The sequence below is a fragment of the Cheilinus undulatus genome, linkage group 15, assembly GCF_018320785.1.
Source record: "Cheilinus undulatus linkage group 15, ASM1832078v1, whole genome shotgun sequence".
Classification (NCBI taxonomy): Eukaryota; Metazoa; Chordata; class Actinopteri; order Labriformes; family Labridae; genus Cheilinus; species Cheilinus undulatus.
In genome coordinates, this window is record NC_054879.1 from 45,540,931 (window position 1) to 45,564,562 (window position 23,632).

The 23,632-nt window shown below is 38.9% G+C and overlaps 2 protein-coding genes across 2 annotated transcripts; one reads left to right on the plus strand and one right to left on the minus strand.

Moving 5' to 3' along the window:
* The first annotated feature begins 2,840 nt into the window (after positions 1-2,840).
* On the plus strand, positions 2,841-5,975 carry LOC121522760. Its single transcript, XM_041807402.1, has 2 exons — positions 2,841-3,837; positions 4,052-5,975. Exons 1-2 carry the CDS (start codon positions 3,297-3,299, stop codon positions 4,438-4,440), a joined length of 930 nt encoding a protein of 309 aa, XP_041663336.1. The 5' UTR covers positions 2,841-3,296; the 3' UTR covers positions 4,441-5,975.
* A 39-nt stretch (positions 5,976-6,014) lies between these two features.
* On the minus strand, positions 6,015-21,326 carry LOC121523126 (polypeptide N-acetylgalactosaminyltransferase 5). Its single transcript, XM_041807900.1, has 10 exons — positions 19,772-21,326; positions 19,528-19,694; positions 14,594-14,713; positions 12,091-12,226; positions 11,881-12,000; positions 11,686-11,803; positions 11,257-11,586; positions 10,857-10,937; positions 7,553-7,705; positions 6,015-7,346 (listed from the first exon to the last, which is right to left on the minus strand). Exons 1-10 carry the CDS (start codon positions 20,851-20,853, stop codon positions 7,197-7,199), a joined length of 2,457 nt encoding a protein of 818 aa, XP_041663834.1. The 5' UTR covers positions 20,854-21,326; the 3' UTR covers positions 6,015-7,196.
* Positions 21,327-23,632: the final 2,306 nt, after the last annotated feature.

Sequence of the window (23,632 nt, forward strand, 5' to 3'; positions counted from 1 at the left end):
GAAAGGTGCTGTCAAGTGTGTCCTTTTACTGCACTATACATGCTAAGCTAAAAACAACGGCTATAAAAATCCAGAAAAATCAAATAAAAACACTTCCCAGATTTTTTTCTGTACATAAATGAGTGGAAAACACAGTAGCGTTGTTTGCAATTGACCAGGGTATGACATACCCCTGTATACCGGAAACCAGCTACACCGGGCCAAGCGTACTACACAATGACGTCCTACTGGCAGTCATACTGCATACTACTGTCGAACACAGTACGCAGTGCGCAGTACATAATGCATACTGCGTTTGGCAGGAGTATGCAGTAGGCTAATTCGAAAACAGCCCATGTCTTCACTAGTTTTATCAGCAGTAAGGAGAGGTAGACATCATGCTGGCACAGTTTGCTCCAGGTGCAGGATCAGCACACTGGGCAGAGCCAGGTGACTGAAGTCTCTAATTTCAGAGTTTTCTCTGGTAGCCACAGCAGAACTTTAGCTATTGATGATGTTTTTATGTTGGGTTTCCTTTACTCACAGGACTGCAGAGCGATTTTCTATGTCAAGGGCAGCTGATGGAACCATCGGCGTGATGTCAGAGCAAATATTTAAAATAGTACGACTATTTAGTGCAAACTGTCATGGACTGAAAATTAATATTTTGTTAAGCTGGTCCTTTTTGATCACACATTGAAGCAAATTTTCAAGTCCTACATATTTGCTGGCCTGAGTGATTAAATTCCTGAGCAGTGCATAAAATAGAGCGATAAAGAAATTTTCCAGATGCTGCTAGAATCGAACCTTTTTCTGCATGATCGCAAGGTTGCATCACTGCTGCTCAGTCTATACGCTGTGATTTACATGTATCAGTATTGTTCAGTGCCTTCAAGCGTACCATTCAAGAACGGCAATCTTTCCCTTCCCCCCCTATTGATATGAATATAAATGTTACAGACCATTCTATCGATCTCATCGCTAACCATCATCCGGCTCATACAGCATCATAATATTGATTTCTATTTGAAAAATAGAACACAATAAATCCCTGTCTAGCAGAAATGACAATTTAACCACCACTTTGATATGATTTCGGAGGAAAGGAAGTCATTATTTTCTTCACTCTTTGAATGAAAATACGAAAATAACAGTATAATTCACGTTGATGCTACATACAGCCTTTATACAGGATCAACTGCTGCCTCCTTTGTGATGCCTATGCGATGAGGAAAGCAGCCTTGCCTGTGAGACTGCGCTGAGGGAAACAGACCCAGTCTTTACGCTTACAGATCTGAGTACACATCTGCAGATAGTGTGCGGTAAAAGTGTTGCAAAAGTCACGTGAGTATGACAGCCAATTGAGAGGCGGATTTCAGTTGTAACTGATGGCTTTTGAGGATTTGGACAACTTGAAGCAAAAAAGAGTTTTCTGAACCAAAATTAACCCAGTCCACAATTACAAATTGGTCTACATATTTGCAGATTAGTGGACGCATTTGTGGATCTTTGTACGCATTTACAGATCTTTGCACACATTTGTGAATTTGCGCATGCGTTTGTGGATTTGTAAATGTATTCAAATCTGCCTACAAATTTGCAGATTTGTGCACAGATCTTTGTACGCATTTGTAAATACTTTTGCAACAATAATAGCTCCATATTCATCTCAGTACAGTGTTGTTAGCTGATGTCACGGCTTTTACTGGAAGTTAACAGTCAGTTAAATGCTGTTTTTTTTGTTCATTGTGAGGTAAATTTACCAAATCTATCAGCCACAGTGGTCTATGGATCATTTAAAGCATCATAGCGGAGATTTGAGCCAGAAAACTGACTTTGTTTCTTCTCTGACACAGAGCCAGGCAGCTGTGCTCTAATCATAAGGTCAATGTAAGGTCAAGAGGCAGGCTAAGCATGAGTTTTTTTTCCACCAATCAGATCTCATATTTTACCTTTTTTAGGTGCACTATTCTAAATTCTAAGTCATATTTTTGCCTTAAAACATAATTGTGACTTTCTTTTTTATATATTTGCCTTTTTAAAAGCATTATTTAAACATCTAATTTTGTGTATTAACCTTTTGCACTAAGAACTTTGACATTTTATCTCACATTTTTACCCTATAGGTTCACAGTTTTAAATTTTGAGTCATATTTTTGCTTGAAAACATGATTGTGACTTTCTTTTTTATATATTTTCCTTTTTAAAACATTATTTTAACATCTTATTTTTTGTTTTGACCTTTCACACTAATAATTCTGACTTATTATCTCAGATTTAGAGTTTTTTAACTCATTTTTTTTTTTAATCATTTTGACTTTTTAAATCTTAAAATCATTTATCATCATTGCTATTTTTTCCCCCATAATTTATTACTGGTGAAAATAAGGTTGACAGTTAAATGTGAACCCTGTTAGGCCCTCAGGTCGGACCTTAAGTCAGAATTCGGCCCCTTCTGTGATTGAGTTTGACACCCCTGCTCTAAACTTTACATCTCCCCATGTGCAAGGTGTTTTTTTCCAAGGTAAATTAATATGTGGCTGTTATAGTATAAACAAATAGTCGAAGATTTCCCCTCAGAGATGCACATGTAAAGTAATTCCCTATGTTCCTCAGGTTTAAAGATTTTGCTGACTCTTCACTTCCTTGGAGCCCCACCCTCTTTATCTCAGTGGTTGGTTCAGAAACCAACATGGTGGCAGACAACTTAAAAAAAACAATGGATTAGATCAGGATGAGTCTGCCTTCTTTAGCATTTTGGATTAATTTCTGTAGGAAATGATGAAGATACTCCTCTGTGCTAACGTGTTGAACATTCTCCAGTTATATCAGCCTTTCAGTAGCCTCACGTCAACGTCTTTTTATCCACTTATAACCCAAGACATAATATGGCTAAGCTTCGGCACATGTGCAGGAGGTGCAGAGAGACCTATAGGGGAATGTTAATCCAGACTATAAACCTTACAGAATGAAGGTGGTCACCCTGCAGAGATTATTTAAGAGCACAATCACTACATATACAGATGCCAGAGAGACAAAGAGTCTCTGTTAGGACTACAACAAACCCCCTGTTCTTCTGTCTTTTGACGCGTACACAGACTTACATGGCACTAGCGCTAGAGAGCACACTAGAGAGCTTTGATTTACAGAGCAGACTGGAGGCAGGATGGATCCTTTCTTCAATCGATGACAATACTAGACAAGAGAAAGGAAGGTTTAGGGAACACTGGGGCAGAAGACGTGGACATGCAAAGTCTGAGTTTTTTTTGAGAGCTGATTATTGGATGTGACAGCTTTTAACATTAAAGAAAGAAAAGATGGAGATTGATGCACCTCCTAAGCCTCCAAGGCTCCCTGCAGGGGAAGTTGCACTTGCATCCCAGGTACAGGGGATGATAGGTGGGACCACTCCTGAAGCAACAAAGAAACTAGAGGAGCCTGAAGACATGTGGCCGATGGAAGAAGGAGATGACTCCGTGTTCTACAGTGATGAAGAACAACCACAAGAGGACATTGCAATGAAAGTACCATGTGAAATTGCAGCTGGGTCAAGGAAAATGGTCACCAGTGCTGCAGAAGAAGAAACTATCCCACAGAGGGAGAGGGATCCAGCAGATCCAGCAGAAGAATCCACTGAGACGCAGAGGGAAGGGACTCCACAGGTCGACCTGACTGGACATGGAGAGAAAGATCTCCAGAAAGCAGAACCTACTGATGAGCCAGACCCTGCAAACGTGGAGGCAAACTTTCATCCAAATCCAGAGAAGATTGCAAGCTCGTGTGAAGATTCTCAGCTGCTCACCTGTGCAATTTCAGATGTAGAGACACATCTTAAGGTCAAGAAATCAGCAGAGGAAGGTAATTCTCTAGTTTTTGTTGTAGAAAAGGACATGCAATGATACATTTTACAGTTTCCTTATGATAATAAATATATTGTGGCTGTTTTATATAACAATGCTGGCTTTGCAAATGATAATGGGTCATTTTGTCTTCTTGAGATCCTGAAATTTTGGTGTTATCACGAGAAAAACAACCAAAAACTATTTATGACTCCTCTCTTTACAATTTCCAGATGATCTCCCCGTTGAGAAAGAAGAAGCTGTTTTAAACACACACAAACAAAACCTTGCACCTTTTGATGCCACATATGAGGAGAATAATGGGAAGACAGAAATACCAGAGGAGACGTCTAAAGCCAAAGCTCCATCATCAGGCAAAAAGAAGCAGATCCAAGTGGACCAGAACCCAGAAAAGAACCAGAACTGTAGCGCTCCTCTTGGGTTTCACCAAAAACCCAACCCAAACTACGCCTCCCTGCCTAACCCCAAGAAATCAAGTCAGCAGAAATCCTTCGACCATCTCACCTCCTCCAAATACAGCACCGTTTCCTACCGCAGGATCCGCAAGGGCAACACGCGCAAGAAGATCGAGGAGTTTGAGTACATGATGATGAATTTGTGAGGTTTTTCAGGACGACTGTAAAGGATTCTGATGGTGCATGTATGTATGCTGTGCGATCAGAAATCTAAAGGGTTTATTAATTTTCATTTGATGCTTTGGTGATGACATCTTATGTAAGAACAGGTATTTGAGCAGCAGATTAAATACATAAGAAGCTCAGGGCTTTATAATCCCACTGCCTATAATAACTAAGCTACCGTTAGGTATTAGAGCTTCAGTATGCTCACCTCTGGAGTGAGGCGCCAGGCAGAGATGATTAACTACTTATATGTCTTAATATTCTCTGAATAAGATTGAAATAAAGAGATCTCCACCTCTGGATCTTTATCTTCATCATTTTATTTATCTTTCTTTACAAAATCTCATCTATCAATGTGTTGTTGAGACGTTTGATAACAGATTGGAATCACAGCACAGAATGTTTGAGCCAACGCTGCCCTCTAGTGACCAGAAAGAGTTCATACAACAATCTTCACAGCAAAACCCCCCTAAACCTTAATAACACAGTTTTAAACCAAAGAAGCAGCTGTTCACCAAAGTTCATCCTCAACAGAAATAGAGGAAGTAAAGAAATAAAGGTGTTCATCACTTTTACAAATTAACCTGTTTTACATAACATGTACTCTTGATTTAGTCCCAGCACACAAAAAATAAAGGAAAGGTCATTTTTACAACATAAATTTCGAGGCACTTTGGTAACAATCATCTGTTCTGCTGAAGGAACTTTTTCCCTTTTAATGTTTAAACATGCACATGGGCCCTTAATACCTTTTAATTTTATAATTATAAGGGTAATTACCCAGTAATTTCTCAAAAATAAGGAGGTAGATATCTTGTAATAAGTTAGCATTTTGCTAAATAATAGCTTGGAAATATGGTGGCAAATGGACGTATTTAGTAGTGCATTAATCAAGGAATTCCTTAAAATTCTGTGTCAATTCTCTGCTAATCAGGTGGTATTTTTGCCCCAGCCCTAATACTACTTTAGCCCTAAAAATAGCCCTTTAATTACGTTAGCCAACATAAATAAATTACCTGGGAATTATCAAGCAACTTGTACAGAAAATTATCATCTTATTTATGACAAATACTTAGTAAAATACCCCCTAATCATTAGCAAATTGACACAATGTTATGAAGGCAAGCATAAGAGGTAAATTGAGGGTTAGTGTAAGGGTAGGGGGTTAGGGTAAAATACTACCCCACTGCAAAAGAATTGCCACATTACCACGAGGGTTAGGGCTGCGTTAAAGGTCACATATTTTTGTTAGAAAGGCCTGAAAAAGTGATTTTTGCACAATACGTGACCTTTAATTTGACAGCTATTTTTAATTTTAGTCTCAGTTATTAGATTAAATGCCTTTCAGTTTAATTCACATTGTAGTCATCTCCACCCTTTAAAGTTTTACTCTTGATTTAGTTGATGAAAACTAAAAAAACATTTTAGTCTTTAATTGTAGTCCCAGCATTTATTCTCTTGCCTAAATCTAGTACCAAATCATGGTAGTGTGTTCTCTACACTCTGCATAACCTGGGGTCCCTGCTTTCTACAGCAGAATAGATACAGATGCATCGTATATTGACAGATTTACCCAAGGTGGAGAAATATCATGGATTTTGAATGTCCGATGAAAACTAAATCACATTTTAGTCTAGTTTTAGTCATTTTGACGAAAACTAAACTTACTTTTAGTAAGTTTTATTCATCATAGATGTAGTTTTAGCAAGTCTTAGTCTCGTCTTTTCACGTGGATGTCGATCAACATTTTTAGTCATAGTTTTAGTCGACGAAATTAACACTGGGTTAAGTTAAGGGGTAGGGCTTACGGTAAAGTACCATCCAACTGCAAAACAATATTACGAGGGTTGGGTCAGGGTAGGGGGTAAGGGTTAAAAAACCCACCCAATTATCAGGGAATTGCTATAATATTACGAGAGTTTTCTTTATATTAGATTATTATTATTATTATCATTATTACTAGGTAAATACTTCCTAAATATTACAGAGTTATTAAATAGTAAAATGTCTTATTACTAGGTATTTACCACCTTAATCTTGAGCAGTTACTAGATAATTACCCCTTATTACTATAAAATTACTAGGTAAAATAAAGGGCCCACTAAAATAAAGTGCTACCAAATTTTGTGCATGAATTCTGGGTTAGCTGATGTGTGAAGGCAGCAGAAATACTAACAAAATTCACCAGCAGGTGGGCAATTGGTGCCACAAGTGACTCTGTGACATTCTTCTGTTTGCTGGCATCTTTGTCCCACTGTAAATTGCATCCAGTCACACATAGCTTTCTCATAAAGGTAAAAAACTGTCAAAATAGTGCCTGACTCTGTTCCCTCGTCCACCATCTAGGAATTCTAATACCCCTCCCCATCTGAGCAGGAAAACTTCAAGCCATGAGGGACGAACAATTTAGGGGGACTTCAACAGAAGGCTGTCTGGTAATCTTCAGGAGTGCATATGTGAAAAAGCTTCTGACATTCACTGTACATCCTAATTTTTTTCTGTATGCCAGTGTGGAGCACCTCTTGCAAAAACTAGCAAACTTAAGTCCAAATATTTGCATAGTTAAAGATGCTCCATTGTCTTTGGCATAAAGGTTTAAACTTAAAAGTCAGGACATTAGAATCATTGCACATCCCCACACCTTTTTGCTTCCCACCACACCTCAATACCTCAGCTTCTCCAGACAGAGGTGTTTAGTTTAGTGTTTAGAGTCCCTAAGGTGCACACTAAACTCACTTCAGCCCAATGGGAGAGTGTTGTAGTGTGTGAACTGCCACTTTTGGAAGGGGTTGGCAGGATCACACGGGCTGAGCTGAAAACTGTCACCCTTAGGCCTCGACTCCAGGCACATGTGGAGGGAAGTAAACTCTGCGATGAGGTGCTCCCCCTTTGTGGACAAAAAAACAGGAAACACAATCAAAGAACAAAGCTGTGCTCATTAGCCAAAGTCTGCTACACCCAATTTAAGCCGGGTATAGCAGACTTTGCTTCTCGTCGATTTGAAGGAGGCTGTTTTAAATAGATCTTAGTCTGAACTGACAAAGAAAACAAAGACAGCACACAGAGAACGTAACACGCCCAAGGTCAACCTACCAGAGCGGCCTTGGAGGATTTGTGGAACCAGCGGAGTTCAGGCTTTTTGCTGTCACAGGGTTGTAGAGCAAAGCTGTTGTTGTTGAACTGAGCTGCTATGCAGAGGTCCTGGTGTCGAATTTGCTTTATCCAGGTGTAATTGAAGTGTTGACTCTGAGAGAGAAACAAGAGTGAGGAGGATGTTATTGTGCTCGACGAACACTGAAAGAGTTTGATGCATGGTTCAGTGAAGCTGCTCTGAATCCAAGAAAAGGCCTACATTAAGAAAGTTTTGGTTTCGTCTTTGAATCCACCCTTGTTTGTCCTGGCAAGGGTCCTGACTGCACTTATCCTGATCTGGGTCTATTCCTGGATGGTTCTGTTAGGCTCCTCCCATAATTACAACAGACATGAGGCCAAAATTCCACAGTGTGTGCATATTTGAAGAAAAATTGAAGAAACATGATACTTTTCTGCAGCTAAATCATTTTTTTCCACATGTAAAGTTCTGAAATGTCTACAAAATTTCAAGAAGGGCTGCCCTGTAAATCATTAATTGCTAATGTATACATGCACTTCAAAGCAGGGGACTAGCCCTTTAGGACAGGTGGGGATCTCATGATGATGGACATGCAGAAGGCAGAAAAGGCATACAAAGCAGGGATGGAAAGTTACTAACTACATTTACTCAAATGACTGTAAGAGGGCAGTTTTTTTGAGTGTGTTTTGAATTCACATACATTTTCTAGCGAATGTATATACCGTTGACCAATACATAAACTTTACACTGTCTGTAACACATTAGAAAATTTACCCTTAAGATATCTATTTTTGGAGCAATTAATTGCGTGCAGTGTCCGCTCGCTCACCCCCTCCCTCTGTCTTCATATTTACAGCACAAAGTCTCATTGTGTCTGTCCCGTATATATTCACCCATTATTCTGCAACCTCTCTTCTCAAACATTAACTTCTACCATTGTTTAGTTTATGAATTTATGAAAAAACTTCATAAAGTTCTCGCGCTGGTGCTAATCAGGAACCAATTGACGTTGTCAAACTTCCTTGTGTAGATCACCTGTTTTAAAATCAGATCGTGGATGAAAATAAACACAATGAACATTTTAAGGTGATTTAGTAAAAGAAAGAAGCAAAATGGATGAGCTGCTGTGTGTGACGGGGGGGGGGGGTCAAGATCAGCTGGTTTATGCTAGTTTAAATTTGAGGGGAAGACCCCAATAAAACAGACAGTTAACCCTCAGATCCTACTATGTCTGTTTTGAGGACATTCATCATTTTTATCATCATTTTTTTGAGTTAATAGTCACATTTTTATAGATTGAGGCATCAAATTTGGCCAGAGTTATTATTTTTCTTCATATTAAAAAAAACAAACAAAAAAAACAAACAAAAAAAAATGTGTTGCCCATAGAACTCGATTGACGTGAAATAACTCCATCCATCCTTGTTCGTCCGAAATCAGACAAATACTTCCATTAAAAACAAGTTTTTTGACTGTGTCTATGGCACCAAAACAACTTATAGCAACTGTTTCTTTGCAGTCACTTGATCACCAGGGATCTACATTTCACCATTCCACAGTGATCCAGCAGATTGTGCCAGCGCACCATTTTAACCCCTTCAGCAGCGCACACATGGTTTTCCTTCCATGAACTCATACTCTTTGGAGTGCTATTTCACCCACTAAACATCATCAGAATTAAATGAACCGATTTGTGCCACTAGATATGGATGTCTGAGAGAGGGCTGCATGTGTAAGGAAAAGTTTGTGTGCTCCTATGTGTGTGCTTGAGTGTGAATCTGCATCTATGTTTACAACCGGACATGCTGTAAGAGGAGTATTTACAGTTGAAAATGTTACTCCTGAGTTCTGCAGTCTGGGACTAAGAAAGGGGGACATTTGGACAATTTCAACTTTGCCCTCACTTCATAGCAAGTGGATGGACATGAATGAGGATGCACAGGGTCCTTTCGATCAATAGGTAAGAATATATCATATCTTGAATGTGCAGTAAATTTGTATCTGAGCGTAATTGGCATATTTGTGGTCACACTTTGGTTAGAGGCGGAAATGCGCATGTTCGTGATTCATATCCTTCATATATCCTCTGATTTTTTTATGCCTGTACATAAAATAAACCTAACATGAACAAATGCATTCGCTCGCATATGATTTGGTAGAGGAGGAGGCTCGAAAAAAGGATGGTAAAACTGGTGTGTTTTTCGCTCTGATAGACTCATCTGTTTAGCATGGACGCCATCTCACTGAATCCAAGTCATAGGCATAATGGACAATATCTGGCATAAAAAGGGTGTAACATTGAATTTTTTTTTTTTTTTTTTTTTTTTAGTGGTCAGGGTTGAAGTTGTTGAAGAGATCTGAAGTACTGAAAGTAAAAAAAAATTGAAATGAGTATTTCATTAACACCTTTCTGCATGTCCATATTCTGGACAAACAAGGACAGATGGAGCTAAAAATTACAAGCGAGCAAGGGTTAATAAAGTGGGATTAATGTTATGATGAAAATAATGAACCCACAGTGAATCCTTTAAAAAAAAGACAGATGGAATTTAAAATATTATTTTTTATCATCTGTGACAATGAATGTGATCATTAAAAGCAATGATCATTTCTGTGACTTTTTCAGATAAAAGTTAGTATTGCTGAAAGACACAGGTCTGTGGAAGTTTTTGGTATGTTAGCCTGGCATCTAACTCAGTGTTGGGGGGCCTCATATCAGAGTCTGCTTAGGGCCTCACTTTGGCCAGGGGCAGTCCTGATTTTACTGCAAACTCCAAAGCAGTAGCTCAGAACTAATAGTAAACTTTAAATTAAACACGTTTTATTTTTACCATAGTAGATTTATAGACCTGCAATTTTACTTTTACTTAAGTAAATGTACTTTTACTTGAGTATAATAGTCATGCACTTATCCCCACCTCTGAGATGAAGCAACAAAGTCCATCATTATGATGTGAATTCTTGTCTTTATAAAAATGCTATGTATAGTTTGACATATTAATAATATCAACAAAAGACTACAGAAGAACAGAGAGGAACAAAAACAAAGTAGTAACTTCACTTAATGCTCAAAGATCCCACCAGTCAGGATATAAACTATCGACCCTCCCACTTGCATGGGTCAAATTTTCTAATCCATTTTCTGCTGTGCCCTCACATCAGCTAACGCCACTTTCACACTGAGGCTGTCTGTGTTCACACAAGGAGCTCAGCCTGAAAATTTGTGAAATTTGTTTGCTTTGTTTACACAGTGTTAAATGAGCGGTCTACTACTGCCACACCTACCTGCTTGTTCAGATCACAAATCTCAAATGACGCAGAGCCTTCCTGCACAGAGAGGCATTTTCTTAAGCCCCGGTTAAAGACCTGTGATGAAAAATAAAAGGATAAAAACATTAGAGAGGTGAAGCAACGGCTCTACAGACATGTCTGCTCATTAGGATCTGCCCACAAAAAAGAGAAGGCTGTTCTATCCCTCATTGATTCTTTACAGAAAGCTTTCTCAGGCTTAAATGAACAAACATGCATTGTTCTCATCCAGCACAATCACGGTTTCTGTTTTGGATGTTTTTAAGACTTTCCCAGCAGAGACAACACAGCAGCTTTATGGACAGAGAGTATAAACAGCTTTTGTTTTAAAGAGGCCTTTCATTAAAATGTAAACAAAGGTTAGGTATCCACATACCAGGCCTTCAGCTTTCGCTAATGGAGCCTCCATATCTGGATACACGTTATCCAGGTACCACTTGAAGCTCTTGCACTTCAGCCTCTTCCTCAGCTCAATCTGCTCTGTGAGGTTCCCAATGTTGATGTTTTTATTATCCAGCAGGTGGTGGTAGCCATGACCGTAGAAAAGATCCTTGTACTCATCCAGCCAGACCTCGGCCACCCTGGCCAGATTACGCTCCACGGTCTTCTGCCTGTTTTTGGGAAATTTGTAGGGATTCTGTCCTCGGAAGATGTGTCCCACTCGAGAGCAGGGGATGATCTCGATTTCCCCTCCGCACATCCAGATCTGTTTAAAAACAGACCCATAGGACAATAACGTAAGAGGGCGTTCCTTAACAGCTATTGTATCTGGAGTGATGATGTGAGAAACGCATGACTGCTAAACCTTAAATGAAATCTCCATGTTCTCTCCGCCCCAAACATCCAGGCCTGGGTCATAAGCGCCAAGCTCATAGAAGTATTTTTTGTCTATGGAGAAGAGGCCTCCAGCCATGACTGGACATCTGGAAGAACAAATCATAAAAGTGAAAATGCAGCAGAAATAATGTAAAAACAATTCTAAAAACTGACTCTATGATACCTGATGGGATCTGCAATGGTCATGTTGTTCTTCTTTATGTATTCCTCTGGTAATGGGCTCCAGCCAAACACCAGAGGCCATCTGAAAATACCTCTTTGGAAGTTGTCAACCAGCATGTAACTGAGAAAGAGCCAGAACACGGATTTAAATAGGCTGTATAAAATTTGAATACATGATATGAGTGGCTACTCTGCTGCTGCATCTTGTCACCTCATGTCTTTGTCACTGATGACTTCAATAACAGGGCAGGGCACCTTCCTGCGATCCAGGTAGACTCTCTCCAGCAGTGGCTCCAGCCAGCCCACGTTACATTCAACATGGGAGTCAAGGAAGGTAAGGACTTCACCTGTGTTAGAGGAGAACAAACATCCTGTTGCACTTAAACAAACACACACTTAGATGCATGTTATCAATGTGGCCTTTATAGTACGTATGCTGGGTTCTTCAGCAGGCAGCTGTCTGTTCTTATAAGTAAACAGTATGTATAACAGTGCATTGTTGCACTCTCTGTGAACTTCTGTTTTAATAAGTCAACCACGTTCTCTTGACCATTGACATTTCACCAACTTAAACGTTTGCTATTCACTTACAAATGTACAAAAAGTCTGGTTTTTATGACAGAGAGATGAAGTCAGAGTTTTGGTCGAGTCAACCAACAGATATTTGATTGATTAGAACGTTACATTTCTGTTTCTGTGTTAATTGATGCTTTAAGAAAAATGACAGCAACACCACAGGTACACTAAATACGGGTCACAGACTGTAGAAAATACTGGAAAAAGCATGACTGGTGAAGGGGCTTTTGAGTCCAATGTGCAGCTGCCAACATAATGATAATGCTGTCTCAAAGTACATTTCTGTCAACCTAGAAACAGACAAGGAGGTGAAGCTGAGGTGGGTCTTAAGTCTTTTGATAAACAGCTACAGCATGCTGGCATGCAGATATACCAGTCATACCTCTAATAAAATATAAAATCAAGATTCTTATTAGAGGCAAGTAAAATAAAGTAAGTTAGGTAGTAAAATAAACTTTTGGGAGCCTGATGGAGAAGAAAGAAGGGATAGAGAGCAAGATGGGGAGAAGAGAGGAGAAGAAAGAAGGGATACAGAGCAAGATGAGGATGATGAAGGAGAAGAAAGACAGGATAGAGGGCAATACGAGGATGATGAGGGGAAGAAAGAAGGGATAGAGAGCAAGATGAGGATGATGGAGGAGAAGAAAGTGGGGAAAATGAAGGTTTTTTTGGAAGGTTGTGAATAGGAGGAGAGGTTTATAAAGAACAAAAAGTGGTGAAGAAATAAATATGCAGTATTGTAAACAATTTTCTTATGTGGGGGTTAGAAGGCTAAAATGGTATATTGTGTCATACTAAAGGAAGAGGCAAGTAAACACATTACATAATGTGAGGGAAAAAGTACAAACAATTTTAATCCATCCATCATAATAATAATGCTCATTAGGAAAATTACAGTTCAAAAGTAAATTAAAATGTGTGGATATTTGTAAAATGACACATTTTTTGCTTGGCTGGCCAGCTAAGGGGGCCCTGTGTAATTTTCTTTCTGGGGGCCGAAAATTCCTAGCTTCACTCCTGCAAAGCAAACCTCTTCCATCTGTGCCAAGGAAGTGTGCCATGCTTGAGCATGAAGAACACTAGTCAACACGAGTCAAAAAAGACATGTTAAGGCATGGCATACATTGCCTGCTGTGAGTGTGCCTGTAGAGTCATTTTCTTTACTGGAACCAGAGGATAAATCCTCCAAAGTGACCATTTAGATTATCTTTTGCTCCAACTTAAAAGCTTTACTTTAAGTTGCTATAAACTCTAGGACATTACTGAGGCCTTCTTGATTGTGGATACAGTTTTACACTCTGTAAATAGAAGTAGGGATGCATTATATTGGATTTTTATTGTTTTATTGAACTAAAAATTCAGTCCTGTGAACAAAATTTAAGGTTTGAGGATGAAAAAAAAACCAAACTTTTATTTTCTAAAAACACACTTTAAAGTTTGAAGAATGAGGGTCCTGCTGGTCCAACCTAAAAGTCCACTTGTTAATTAGTATATATGGCCAAATTTAAGAGTTGATACATGCTGATATTCATGGTGAAAATACTGGATGTAAATATCAGCAGAAATTTTGATTTCTGCCAATACGGATGTTAGGCCAAAAAACAGAAGTGAACAGAATTTAACAAGCGTTTATTGTAAGCACATTTACATCATGACCTTAACATTTGTTTGACCACCTCATATTTCCTGCTGAGCTATTTTTGAGCACTAAAGCTGCCCTGCAGCCCTTATTGTGTTCCTGGAATTCTGCTTCATTCTTGTCTTTTCTATACTATCAAACAATACGTAATATGGCTGTGCAGCGAGACAATCATTCCACATTCCAGTAGTGCTGAAGTCTTGCTGTTACTCAGCTATAATCTGAATAATAGCTGTACATGACTCATCAGGAGGGGTCACGGGAACCAATAGCAGCCTTTAAATGTTAAGCACACATTTGTGTTGCCATTGCAATAATGACTATAACAGAGTCTGAGTACATGATCTGACATGTTTCTCTGAAATCTGTAGCTGTATTTATTTTTTCTTTTGTGTGGGGCATGCTGTTTCAACCAACAACTTTGTAAAGATATTGATGTATAAACCATACATTTAGAGTACGTATGGAAAAAAAGAGTATTAGTCATAGCAGTGGTTACCTTTGGCTACAGCTGCTCCAGCCATCCGGGCCCTGATCAGGCCCTGACGCTCCTTCAGACGAATGATTCGCACTTTAGGAAACTTGGACATGTACTTATCCAGCTTCTCCTTCAGATACTCTGCAGGAACATAGGAATGCATTTAATTTTACTGCAATAACACACCATCTGAAAGTTTAACATTCAGTGTTATAGTGCTTTTAAACTGAGCACAGACCTGCTGGAACCAGATAAGGGTAGTGCCTCTCTATGGCTAATCCTCCCTGTGTTTACTTTGGTATTGATATATTATGTGTTATCATGATCAGAAACTAAAAGTTAGACTAGCTTGAAAGACAGAAAAGCAAATATTTATATAAGTTAATAAAGAAACAGGATTCACCCTGTGGTAGTTTGTTTGTAAAGGAGCACTGTGAAGTTAGGCATCGGCGGCAATTCTTCATACTTTATATAATTTCTTTTTATCAGAGCTCCTTAATATTTAAAACTGAAAAACTTGTCTAACTCATATATAAACGGGAGGGATACTCGGCTTTCGCCCTCTTCTTCTCTGTCTGATCAGCTGCAGATAAAATTTCATTGGATGTTTTGGGTGCTGAAGTCATTCTGCACCTTCAAGTTTTTCTTCAGAAATGTCAATAAATTCAAGCACACTACAGACTCTGCTTATCCTGAGTAAAGCAGCAAACAAATGTCAGGGAGTAATTCACAAATTATCAGAGGTCCACAGGTGATACTAATCCCATGCAAATAGCACTGGGTTTAAAAATATCTAATGCTTGTTTTGTCCCAAGTGAACTCCTCCCTCTTCAAGTGTTAGCCCTGTCACCATACGGAGGAAGAGACCCAGCCCCACTCACTCAGAGAGGCAGTCTGTACTGGTATAATAGTGGGAGTGTCATTGCAAGAATTCAACTGAATGAGAACCAACAGGCTTTACAGACAAGATTTTCTAAAGCCTAAATGCACAAATGTAACAACCAAATCAGCCATGTGATTCAGGGCATTACTTTAAATTGATTGCAGAATCTTGTTTCAGATGTTTTTTTCAGGTTAAATGATCTCGCTGCCTCAATGAAACCAAAAGAGAGGAGCTGGGGAGGTGTGGAGGCAGACAGGGATTGGGGAGCTGAGGGATGAAGGACTTGCATCCAAAGAAAGCCTTTGGTTTTGCTTACACTGCAGTTAAAAGGGACTCATATCTGATTTCTTTCAGACAGTGTAAACAGAACAAGTCACATTGAATCTGATCTTTTCAAAACAGATTCAGGCTTTCAGATGTTGTTTATAAATCAGATACATATCGGATCTTTTGGAATGTGCCTGCAGTGTGAACAAAGCCATTGTTTTAATCTGAAAATCTGCTCTGATATTTGCCTTGTGAGCCTTTAAATCCACATAAAAATCTAACATGAAAAATGTTACTCAAGGCTCTCAAGCAATGCATTGTTTACAAAATAAACATTGATTAAAATTTGACAATACACCTAAAATATGATAAAATATTTTTAGAGGAACATGCAAAAAAATTTGGGTCGGTCAAAATTAGGGCTGGGCAGTTAACCGCAAATTAGATTAAATCACAATATGGCCTGTTGCTATTTACAAACCGCAGAAGCTGCACTATTTCTTTGACTTGCAAATGTGACAAAATACCAGTTTAATACATTCATTTTTGCAGCAGCAGATATTTTATGCACATTATTCAAACATTCAAGTGTAATTTGTTTAAGATGGTTTACAAAAATCCTCCTTTTTTGTTTAATGTATGCTTTTCTTAACCAAAACAAGTGACATAAAAATGAAAATCCCCTACAACAGGGGAAGAGTGAGCCTCCCCAAAAAGAAATTATTCATTCAGTGGACCCCCACCCACAAAAACGATTCAAATTGAAAAAGAAATTAAACAACATTTCAAACATTTATGTCTAATCTTTAAACATTTTAACATTAATATATTTTGGATATTCTGGTTTGCAAATGTCCTTAAACATCTGCCTTTCCCCCTTATTCAGTTATAATGCCATTAAATACCCCTTTTTCTTATTTTTTGGCCATTTTACAACTTCTTTTTGCCCCTTTTTTCCACTTTTATCCCATTTTTGCCCATTTAAACTACCTTTCATTATTAAATATACCTTTTTTCCCAATGTTTTGCTCATTTTTGCTATGTCTTTTTGCTACTTTTTTTCCCAATTTTTGCCCTTATTTAACCATTTTTTTCCACTTGTCGACCATTTAAGCTATCCATTATCATTAAATACCACTTGTTTCCTGTTTCCCAAATTTTGCCTCTTCTTTTTGCCATTTTTTCCACCTCTTTGCCCTTTTTCATATTTTTTTTTCCACTTTTTGCCCATTTAGACTATCCTTTGCCATTACATACCACTTGTTTCCTCTTTTTTTGCCCATTTTTACCACTCTCGACTGCTTTTTGCCCATTTAAGTCACATTCCACTGATTTTCTTTTGTCACTTCTCTCCCTTTTCTGCTACTTTCTGACCATGTTTCCACTTTTCTCCCCATTTTTGCCCCTTTTCACCCATTTTTTTGCTGCTTTTTGACCACTTTGCCACCTTTAACCTATTTTAATTGCTACTTCAAGCTGTTTTTGCCACTTTTCACCTCTTAGATTGTGGCTCGTGCAAAGGTTTTTTTCAACAATTTGGCTCTTTGGTAGAGTAACACTGCTCTATAGCATAGTCCCTGTAGTAACTATAAGTCTATCCATTTAGCTCCATGCACAGCACAGGTTCAGAAAGCAAATCAACTTTTTTCTGGTTTATAGTTTCATGCCTCCCCTGAAGCTCTGTGGCGCCCCCCCCCCAGGGGAGGCTCGCCTCACACTTTTAAAACCACTGCCCTACAATAAAGCAATTGATAAAAAATTAGCAATACGAGCATAAAAATTGCAATTAGATTATTTTTTTCATTGTTTTGCCCTATTTTATTATATCTAATATTGATGAAGCTTAGCATTGTTTCACAGACATCACACCCCCAGCCACGATCAGCTGATAGTCAGGTGATACCAATTATCATCTCCAAGCTCTCACAGCCAATCACATCTCTTTCTCCCAAAACAGTGGTCTGTTTAAATATGGCGTGCCTCTCACTAATATTGCATTAATGCTGATGCACCACACTGCTGCTGGTAAAGCTTCACCTCCTCCACCCCAGCCACCTCCTTTATAGCTCAAAGGTTGTTGCACCTTCATATTTAGATTCACGCTACAATGGATTAATTAAATCTGAAATAATTCCACAGTTTTCAATAAAGGTCATCATACATGTACAGTGCTTAACAAATTTATTAGACCACCTGTCATATTTGTCTCAAAGACCATCCAGCATCATGAAGTGCTTTAATGTGGACTCTTTCATTTTCAGTCAGCTCTCCAAGTTTTACCATTTTAAACAGGAATGAGGAATTTCAAACTGAATTCACCCAAATTTGAGCCAGCTCACTGGGCTTCTCTGAGCAGTCAGAAAGGAATCAGGCATAACATTCAACCACTAAAACTCGTTTTTCTCTTCAGGAATGCAAGTAAATCGCTATAATTTGACATATTAATCAAGAAATATTAATGTGCTTTACTATTTTTTCTTTTTTTTTTTGTAAATCAGTAAATTTGACAATTCATGGATAACAATAATAATCATTAACCTGACACGCCAGACGGATTTGTTTCACACATCCATCTGGGAAAGCTTCAATAGGAAACATCTGAGAAAAAGAAGAGGCTTTGAAAAAACTCAGAGTTTGATTGGGTAAATGTTCTGTCTGTCACATCTCTACTGGCCAATCAGAGCAACAAAACACGGGACGTAGCCGCTATCGAGCTGTGTGTGCACAGCTGCTGAGGAATAACGCGAAACATGCCGACTATAGACATGTCAGTACTCGACTTTTGTCGTTTTTGAAAAGAAAACAACTCACTGCTGTTCTTTGTTCTTCTTTTAACGAAGAAATGTTGTCAAGTTCTGATAAAACTGGCGCTTTAGCAGCATCCACGCTAATCTCTTCCTCCATAACTGCACCAGCTCTTGCTGCTGCCTGTTTACGTCACGACTCTGCTGAGTCGGAAAGTACTGCCCCTCGTCGCTGATTGGTCCTGTCACTTTCTAACCGGACCCAGGCGGTTCAGATGGGAACTTTGCAAGATGGATTCGCCAGTGAAAAACAAGGAAATGGACATATCCATCTGGTTTGCAAAGTTAAATAATGATATTTTAGCATTAAAAATATCATTTGGGTTAAAGAGCTTCTACATGTTGGCTTATTAACCATTGCAGAAACATCAAAAATGATTTCGGTCATTACCAATGCTGTTAATTTAGGGCAGCTGTGGCATAAACCTTACTTTGGTTAGCGTTAGGGTGGTCTAATAAATTTGTTAAGCACTGTATATATGGGGGTTTCTAGCTAACGCTCCATGGAAAGTCAAAGCATGCTGCTTGACCAACACAGAGAGCATCTTTTGAGCAGAGCCTTCTCCACCAATTAAAACTGCATATTCATTTTAAAATAAAGCTGTTAAATGTATGATGAAAGCTCTTGACTGATATTAAATCGCAATCACAATACTGGGGATAAAAATTGCAATGACATTATTTTTGCAAATCAATCAGACCTCATATTACACAAACTGTCAATATTTACTGTAAACCGCACATACAAGTTTGATTTCAAATTTTAGGCTTTGAAAACTTAAAGGAACATTCACACATATTTGCAGATGATCCTGGTAGATATAGATAATTGTTTAGTCGAAGTTTCCACAGCAAACAAAAGTATTTAACATACATAATAATAAAAGCTTTATGTCGTTAATAGCAGCACTCTTGTGATGTAGGTATCAGTTGCTGACACACCCATAGGGACCCATTTAAAGTAACCTGCTCTACAGGTGAGTCATTCAGGACACTGTTACCTTTGGTGCTGAAGTCATCCACCAGAATGATCTCCTTGAGGAGGTGTGGTGGAGATCTGTTGAGCACACTGTGCACAGAGCGGAGGAGTGTGGACCACACTTCATCCACGAAACAGAAAATCACACTGGTGGACGGCAAGTCATTGTGGACAAGATTCTGCTTACACCTGAAAAACAGCAGACAAAAACACAAACTCAGCTGGGTATTTCAAGCACTTCTAGGGATAAAAGGAAAAAGACTCACATCTTAGGCCTGGTGTCTGGGATGGCTCGGTCCAGCGGGATCTTGTCACTAAGGTAAACATTGAAGTGTCCTTCATCCCATCTCCTCCTCACCTCTGACTCCTCACTACGGGCAACATTTGCTGCCTGACCAAACTGGCCCATTGCTTTAGGATCTCTGGGGGCGTTAGTGGCATCCAGAGAGAGCACTTTATGAACTCCAGTATCTTTGACAGCATTGGCTTCCTCTTTGGGTTTCTTTTGTGCTTGGACCTTGAGTGCAGGTTTTGGGAGTTCCTTCACAGCCGGCGGTTCACCTTTTGCCACCTTGTGAACCTGTTCATCCCCTATTTTAAGTTTGTCTTTTTCTTTCGTATCCTCTTTTGGAGGTTGACTTGCCGCTTTACCAGGATGTAAATCCTCCTCCTCATGTTGAGTCTCTTTGGTGCCATTTTTGATTTTAGGGTCTTCTTTGACTTCTACGTTTTTCTTTGAGTCCACTTTGTTCTCAGGGATTTTTACAACATCCTCTTTTTTAATGGGTGCCTTTTCTGTTTTTGGTTGTGGGGTATGTTTAATTTCCTGAATGCCATGTGGCACTTTGGTTTTATTTGAGTGCACAATTTTATTAGACACATTTAAACCTCTTTTATCCTCTATTTTCACCCCATTTAGATCCAGGTTAACAGCTTCTTTCTTTGCATGATCACCCTGCTTTGGTGCAACATTCAGCACTTTTTCTTTTTGGTCTAAAGCGATGTGTTTAGGTTTGTCAGTCTTTGGGAGAGAATCTCCTTTGCGGTTAACATTACTGTCCCCAATATTTTGGTCAAAAATCCTACCATGTCTGTAGACTTTAGCTAGTGGTGCTTGTGTAGCCGAGTCCACCCTCTGAAGTGGGTGTTTGAAGGGTTCTTTTATGGGTTGTGTCACCCTGGTTTGCTGCCTTTCTCTTTTCAGTTTTTCCTTAACTAGCTTGATATCCTCCTGGTCTACAGTAATGCGGAGAGCAGCCATGTCTAACAGCAGCCATATGACAGAAGCAATGAACACAAATGCAAGGACCCTCCCACTCCCCCTAAAGTATCTCCTCACCTTCATCATTATCACGTTTTAAAACAGAAAATCTTCGTAAAACTACCAAAAACGTCAAACTACATTAACGTGACAGCATGGGCCACCCCGGAGTCGTATGAAAAGTTTTCTTTTCTTTGGAGAAGTGAGCTGCCTGCGTGGCATGCTTAGCAGTATTACACAGAGCAGCAGTGGCAGCGGTGTTGTCAGTCAGAAATAAAGCAGGCTCGGACTCCTGTAGCCCACCACAGAGGTTACAATGTTCACTTATTCTCCCATACCAACCGTGTCTCTCCCGTCATCTCCAACCTCCAGAGGACACCATGTTTCAACCGCAAAAGTTCACCGAATTCCTTCAAGAAACGCAGCTACAGTACTCGGCTCTTTGATGGATCTCCTCGTCATAACTTTTACTGACACACGGATTTGTATGAGGACGTAGCAACAAACTTCCACCTTGTCAGTAAACTCTGATTGGACAGATTGGCAGGGAAGTTTCTGCCCACGCGGAACTAACAGCAAGCTAGCCGGAATTAGCGAGAGACGTAAAGGAAGTTAACACTCACCCTTAAAAATAAAGCATGTGTGCGACTAAAACAGTGACGTAGCTTGAATGGAAGGATATGTTTAATTAAGCAATATCATCCGAGATAGAGGGTTATACTGAATATTATCACTGCTGTGATTCGGTCGGTTTATACAATAGCTAAGATTAAAAGTAGTAAAAATGTAATTCAACAACAGATTTTTTTAAATTTCACGAGTAAATACTTTTACCTGCTTGTTAGGTAAAGAAAAACACCCCCCAGATAATCCGTAAATTAGAATATGTTGTGCTATTTTATGGTACAGGACGATTAATCAAGGAAAACGCGATTGGCTGTAAATATAAGTTAAAAGTACTTTGAACTGTTGGTTAGGCGGAGTGATACACATGGTGAAAAGTCCCAGTGATGTTCTCATTGACCGGGGATAGCTACCTTTAACAGTTCATGAAAGATAAGCTACTATGTTTACAGACAGGGGCGTATCTAGGGATTTTGTATGGAAGTAAATCAGTGCCCTCTGAGTTTGAATTTGAATTTCTAAAACTGAATTTTTTAGCATCAAAATTGGATTTTGAATTTGAAAAACCATCAAATTTGCACCGATCTTTTATTTTTATTTTTTTGCCGCTGAATGCAGTTTTTAAAAATGCAACATGTGAAAAGCAATTCAGTGTTAAAAAATTCAATCTCGAAAAAAAATTCAGTGTTGAAAAATTCAATCTCAAAAAAAAAAAAAAAATTCAGTGTAAAAAAATTCAACGACTCATAAAAATTCAACAGCAAAAAATTCAACTTCAGCATCACAAGAGACCTAGTAAACCAGGGAGAAAGAAGCAATCATCCTTGTCTCTATAGGTACTGTGATTGGCTCATCGCGTTTGAGGGCCGGACTTAGCCATAGGTCAATTGATCTAACGTCCAGCCAATCAGGTTACGCTCCCTCTGTCATGTGACAGAGACCCACAAGGCCCTTTTTTGCTGTTGAATTTCTGGCTGTTGAAATTTTTGAGACGTTGAATTTTTATTAGGGCTGTCAATAGATTAAATTTTTTAATCGCGATTAATCTCACAAATTCCATAGTTAACTTGCGATTAATCGCAAATTAATCGCACTTTTTTGTCTATTCTAAATGTACCTTATAATACTATTTCTCAAGATTTAAATACCCTTATCAACACAAGTGGACAAAAATGCTTTCTTTATGCAAATGTTTGTTCATATCAACAACCCAAAACAACAACAGATAAAGTCCAGAAAATTCTCTAGTCTGAACTCAAAGATACTGAACGCTGCAAAAATCTGCTGAGAGCATAGCATGGTAAACTCAAGCCACAACAGATGGAGATACTGACCTTAATGTAACATTACTGAATAATACCACAATGTAGAGTCAAACTTTAGACTTCTAGAAGTTAACTCCTCTGTTCTCAGCAGCTGAACTCCAAACAACAGGTCTCATCATCACACATGGACATAAAGAAGTCAAGTCTCTGCTGAGAGCTCAGCAGTAAGGCACAGACACATCTAATGGTGTTTCACCGTTCTGATGTGAGTAAGGTGGACACGTCTGCCCCGCTCAAGAGAAAAAGCAAGTAATTACTTAAAAAATGTCTGCTATTATTTATCATATTTTTACTTTCACACTAAAAAATGTATTCTAAATGTAAAATAAATGCTGACAGTAAAAAATGACTGAGAAATTTTAAGGTGTACTAAAAGGACTGAACCATCTTTTCATTCTTCAGATCATAGAAGAGCTACAGATTTTATCTAAAACCATTTTTTCTCCCTAAACAAAAGAGACCCTCAGTCTAATGATGCTTTCAGCTTTTATTCTGATACTCTACAGAGCTCATTCACTAACCTCTGCTCTCCTGTCGCACACCAGCCTCTGCTGCTCTGTCTCCTCCTCCTCCTCATGATGCAGCTGTATATTCACCAGCATCAGACAATCTCCTGTAGGGACTGCAGAGTCTTTGACAGTTTTGCAGCATCTTGATTGACTGTTAACTAAATTTGGCGTTTATTCACAGTTCCAGTCGATCGTTTTAATAAGTTTCGTTTTTCCGAATACTTTCACTTTCAAGCAGGAGCTGCGTGGGGATGAGAGCGGACCTTTAGGAGACGTGATCGGACCAGTCAACACTCAATAGCGCAGCTGTGGTGCCGGTTCATGGCAGATATAATAGCCTAAATAAATGAATACATCATACTGGCCCAAAAGTGCGTCGGCACACCGGGAAATGCTCGGTATGCCAGA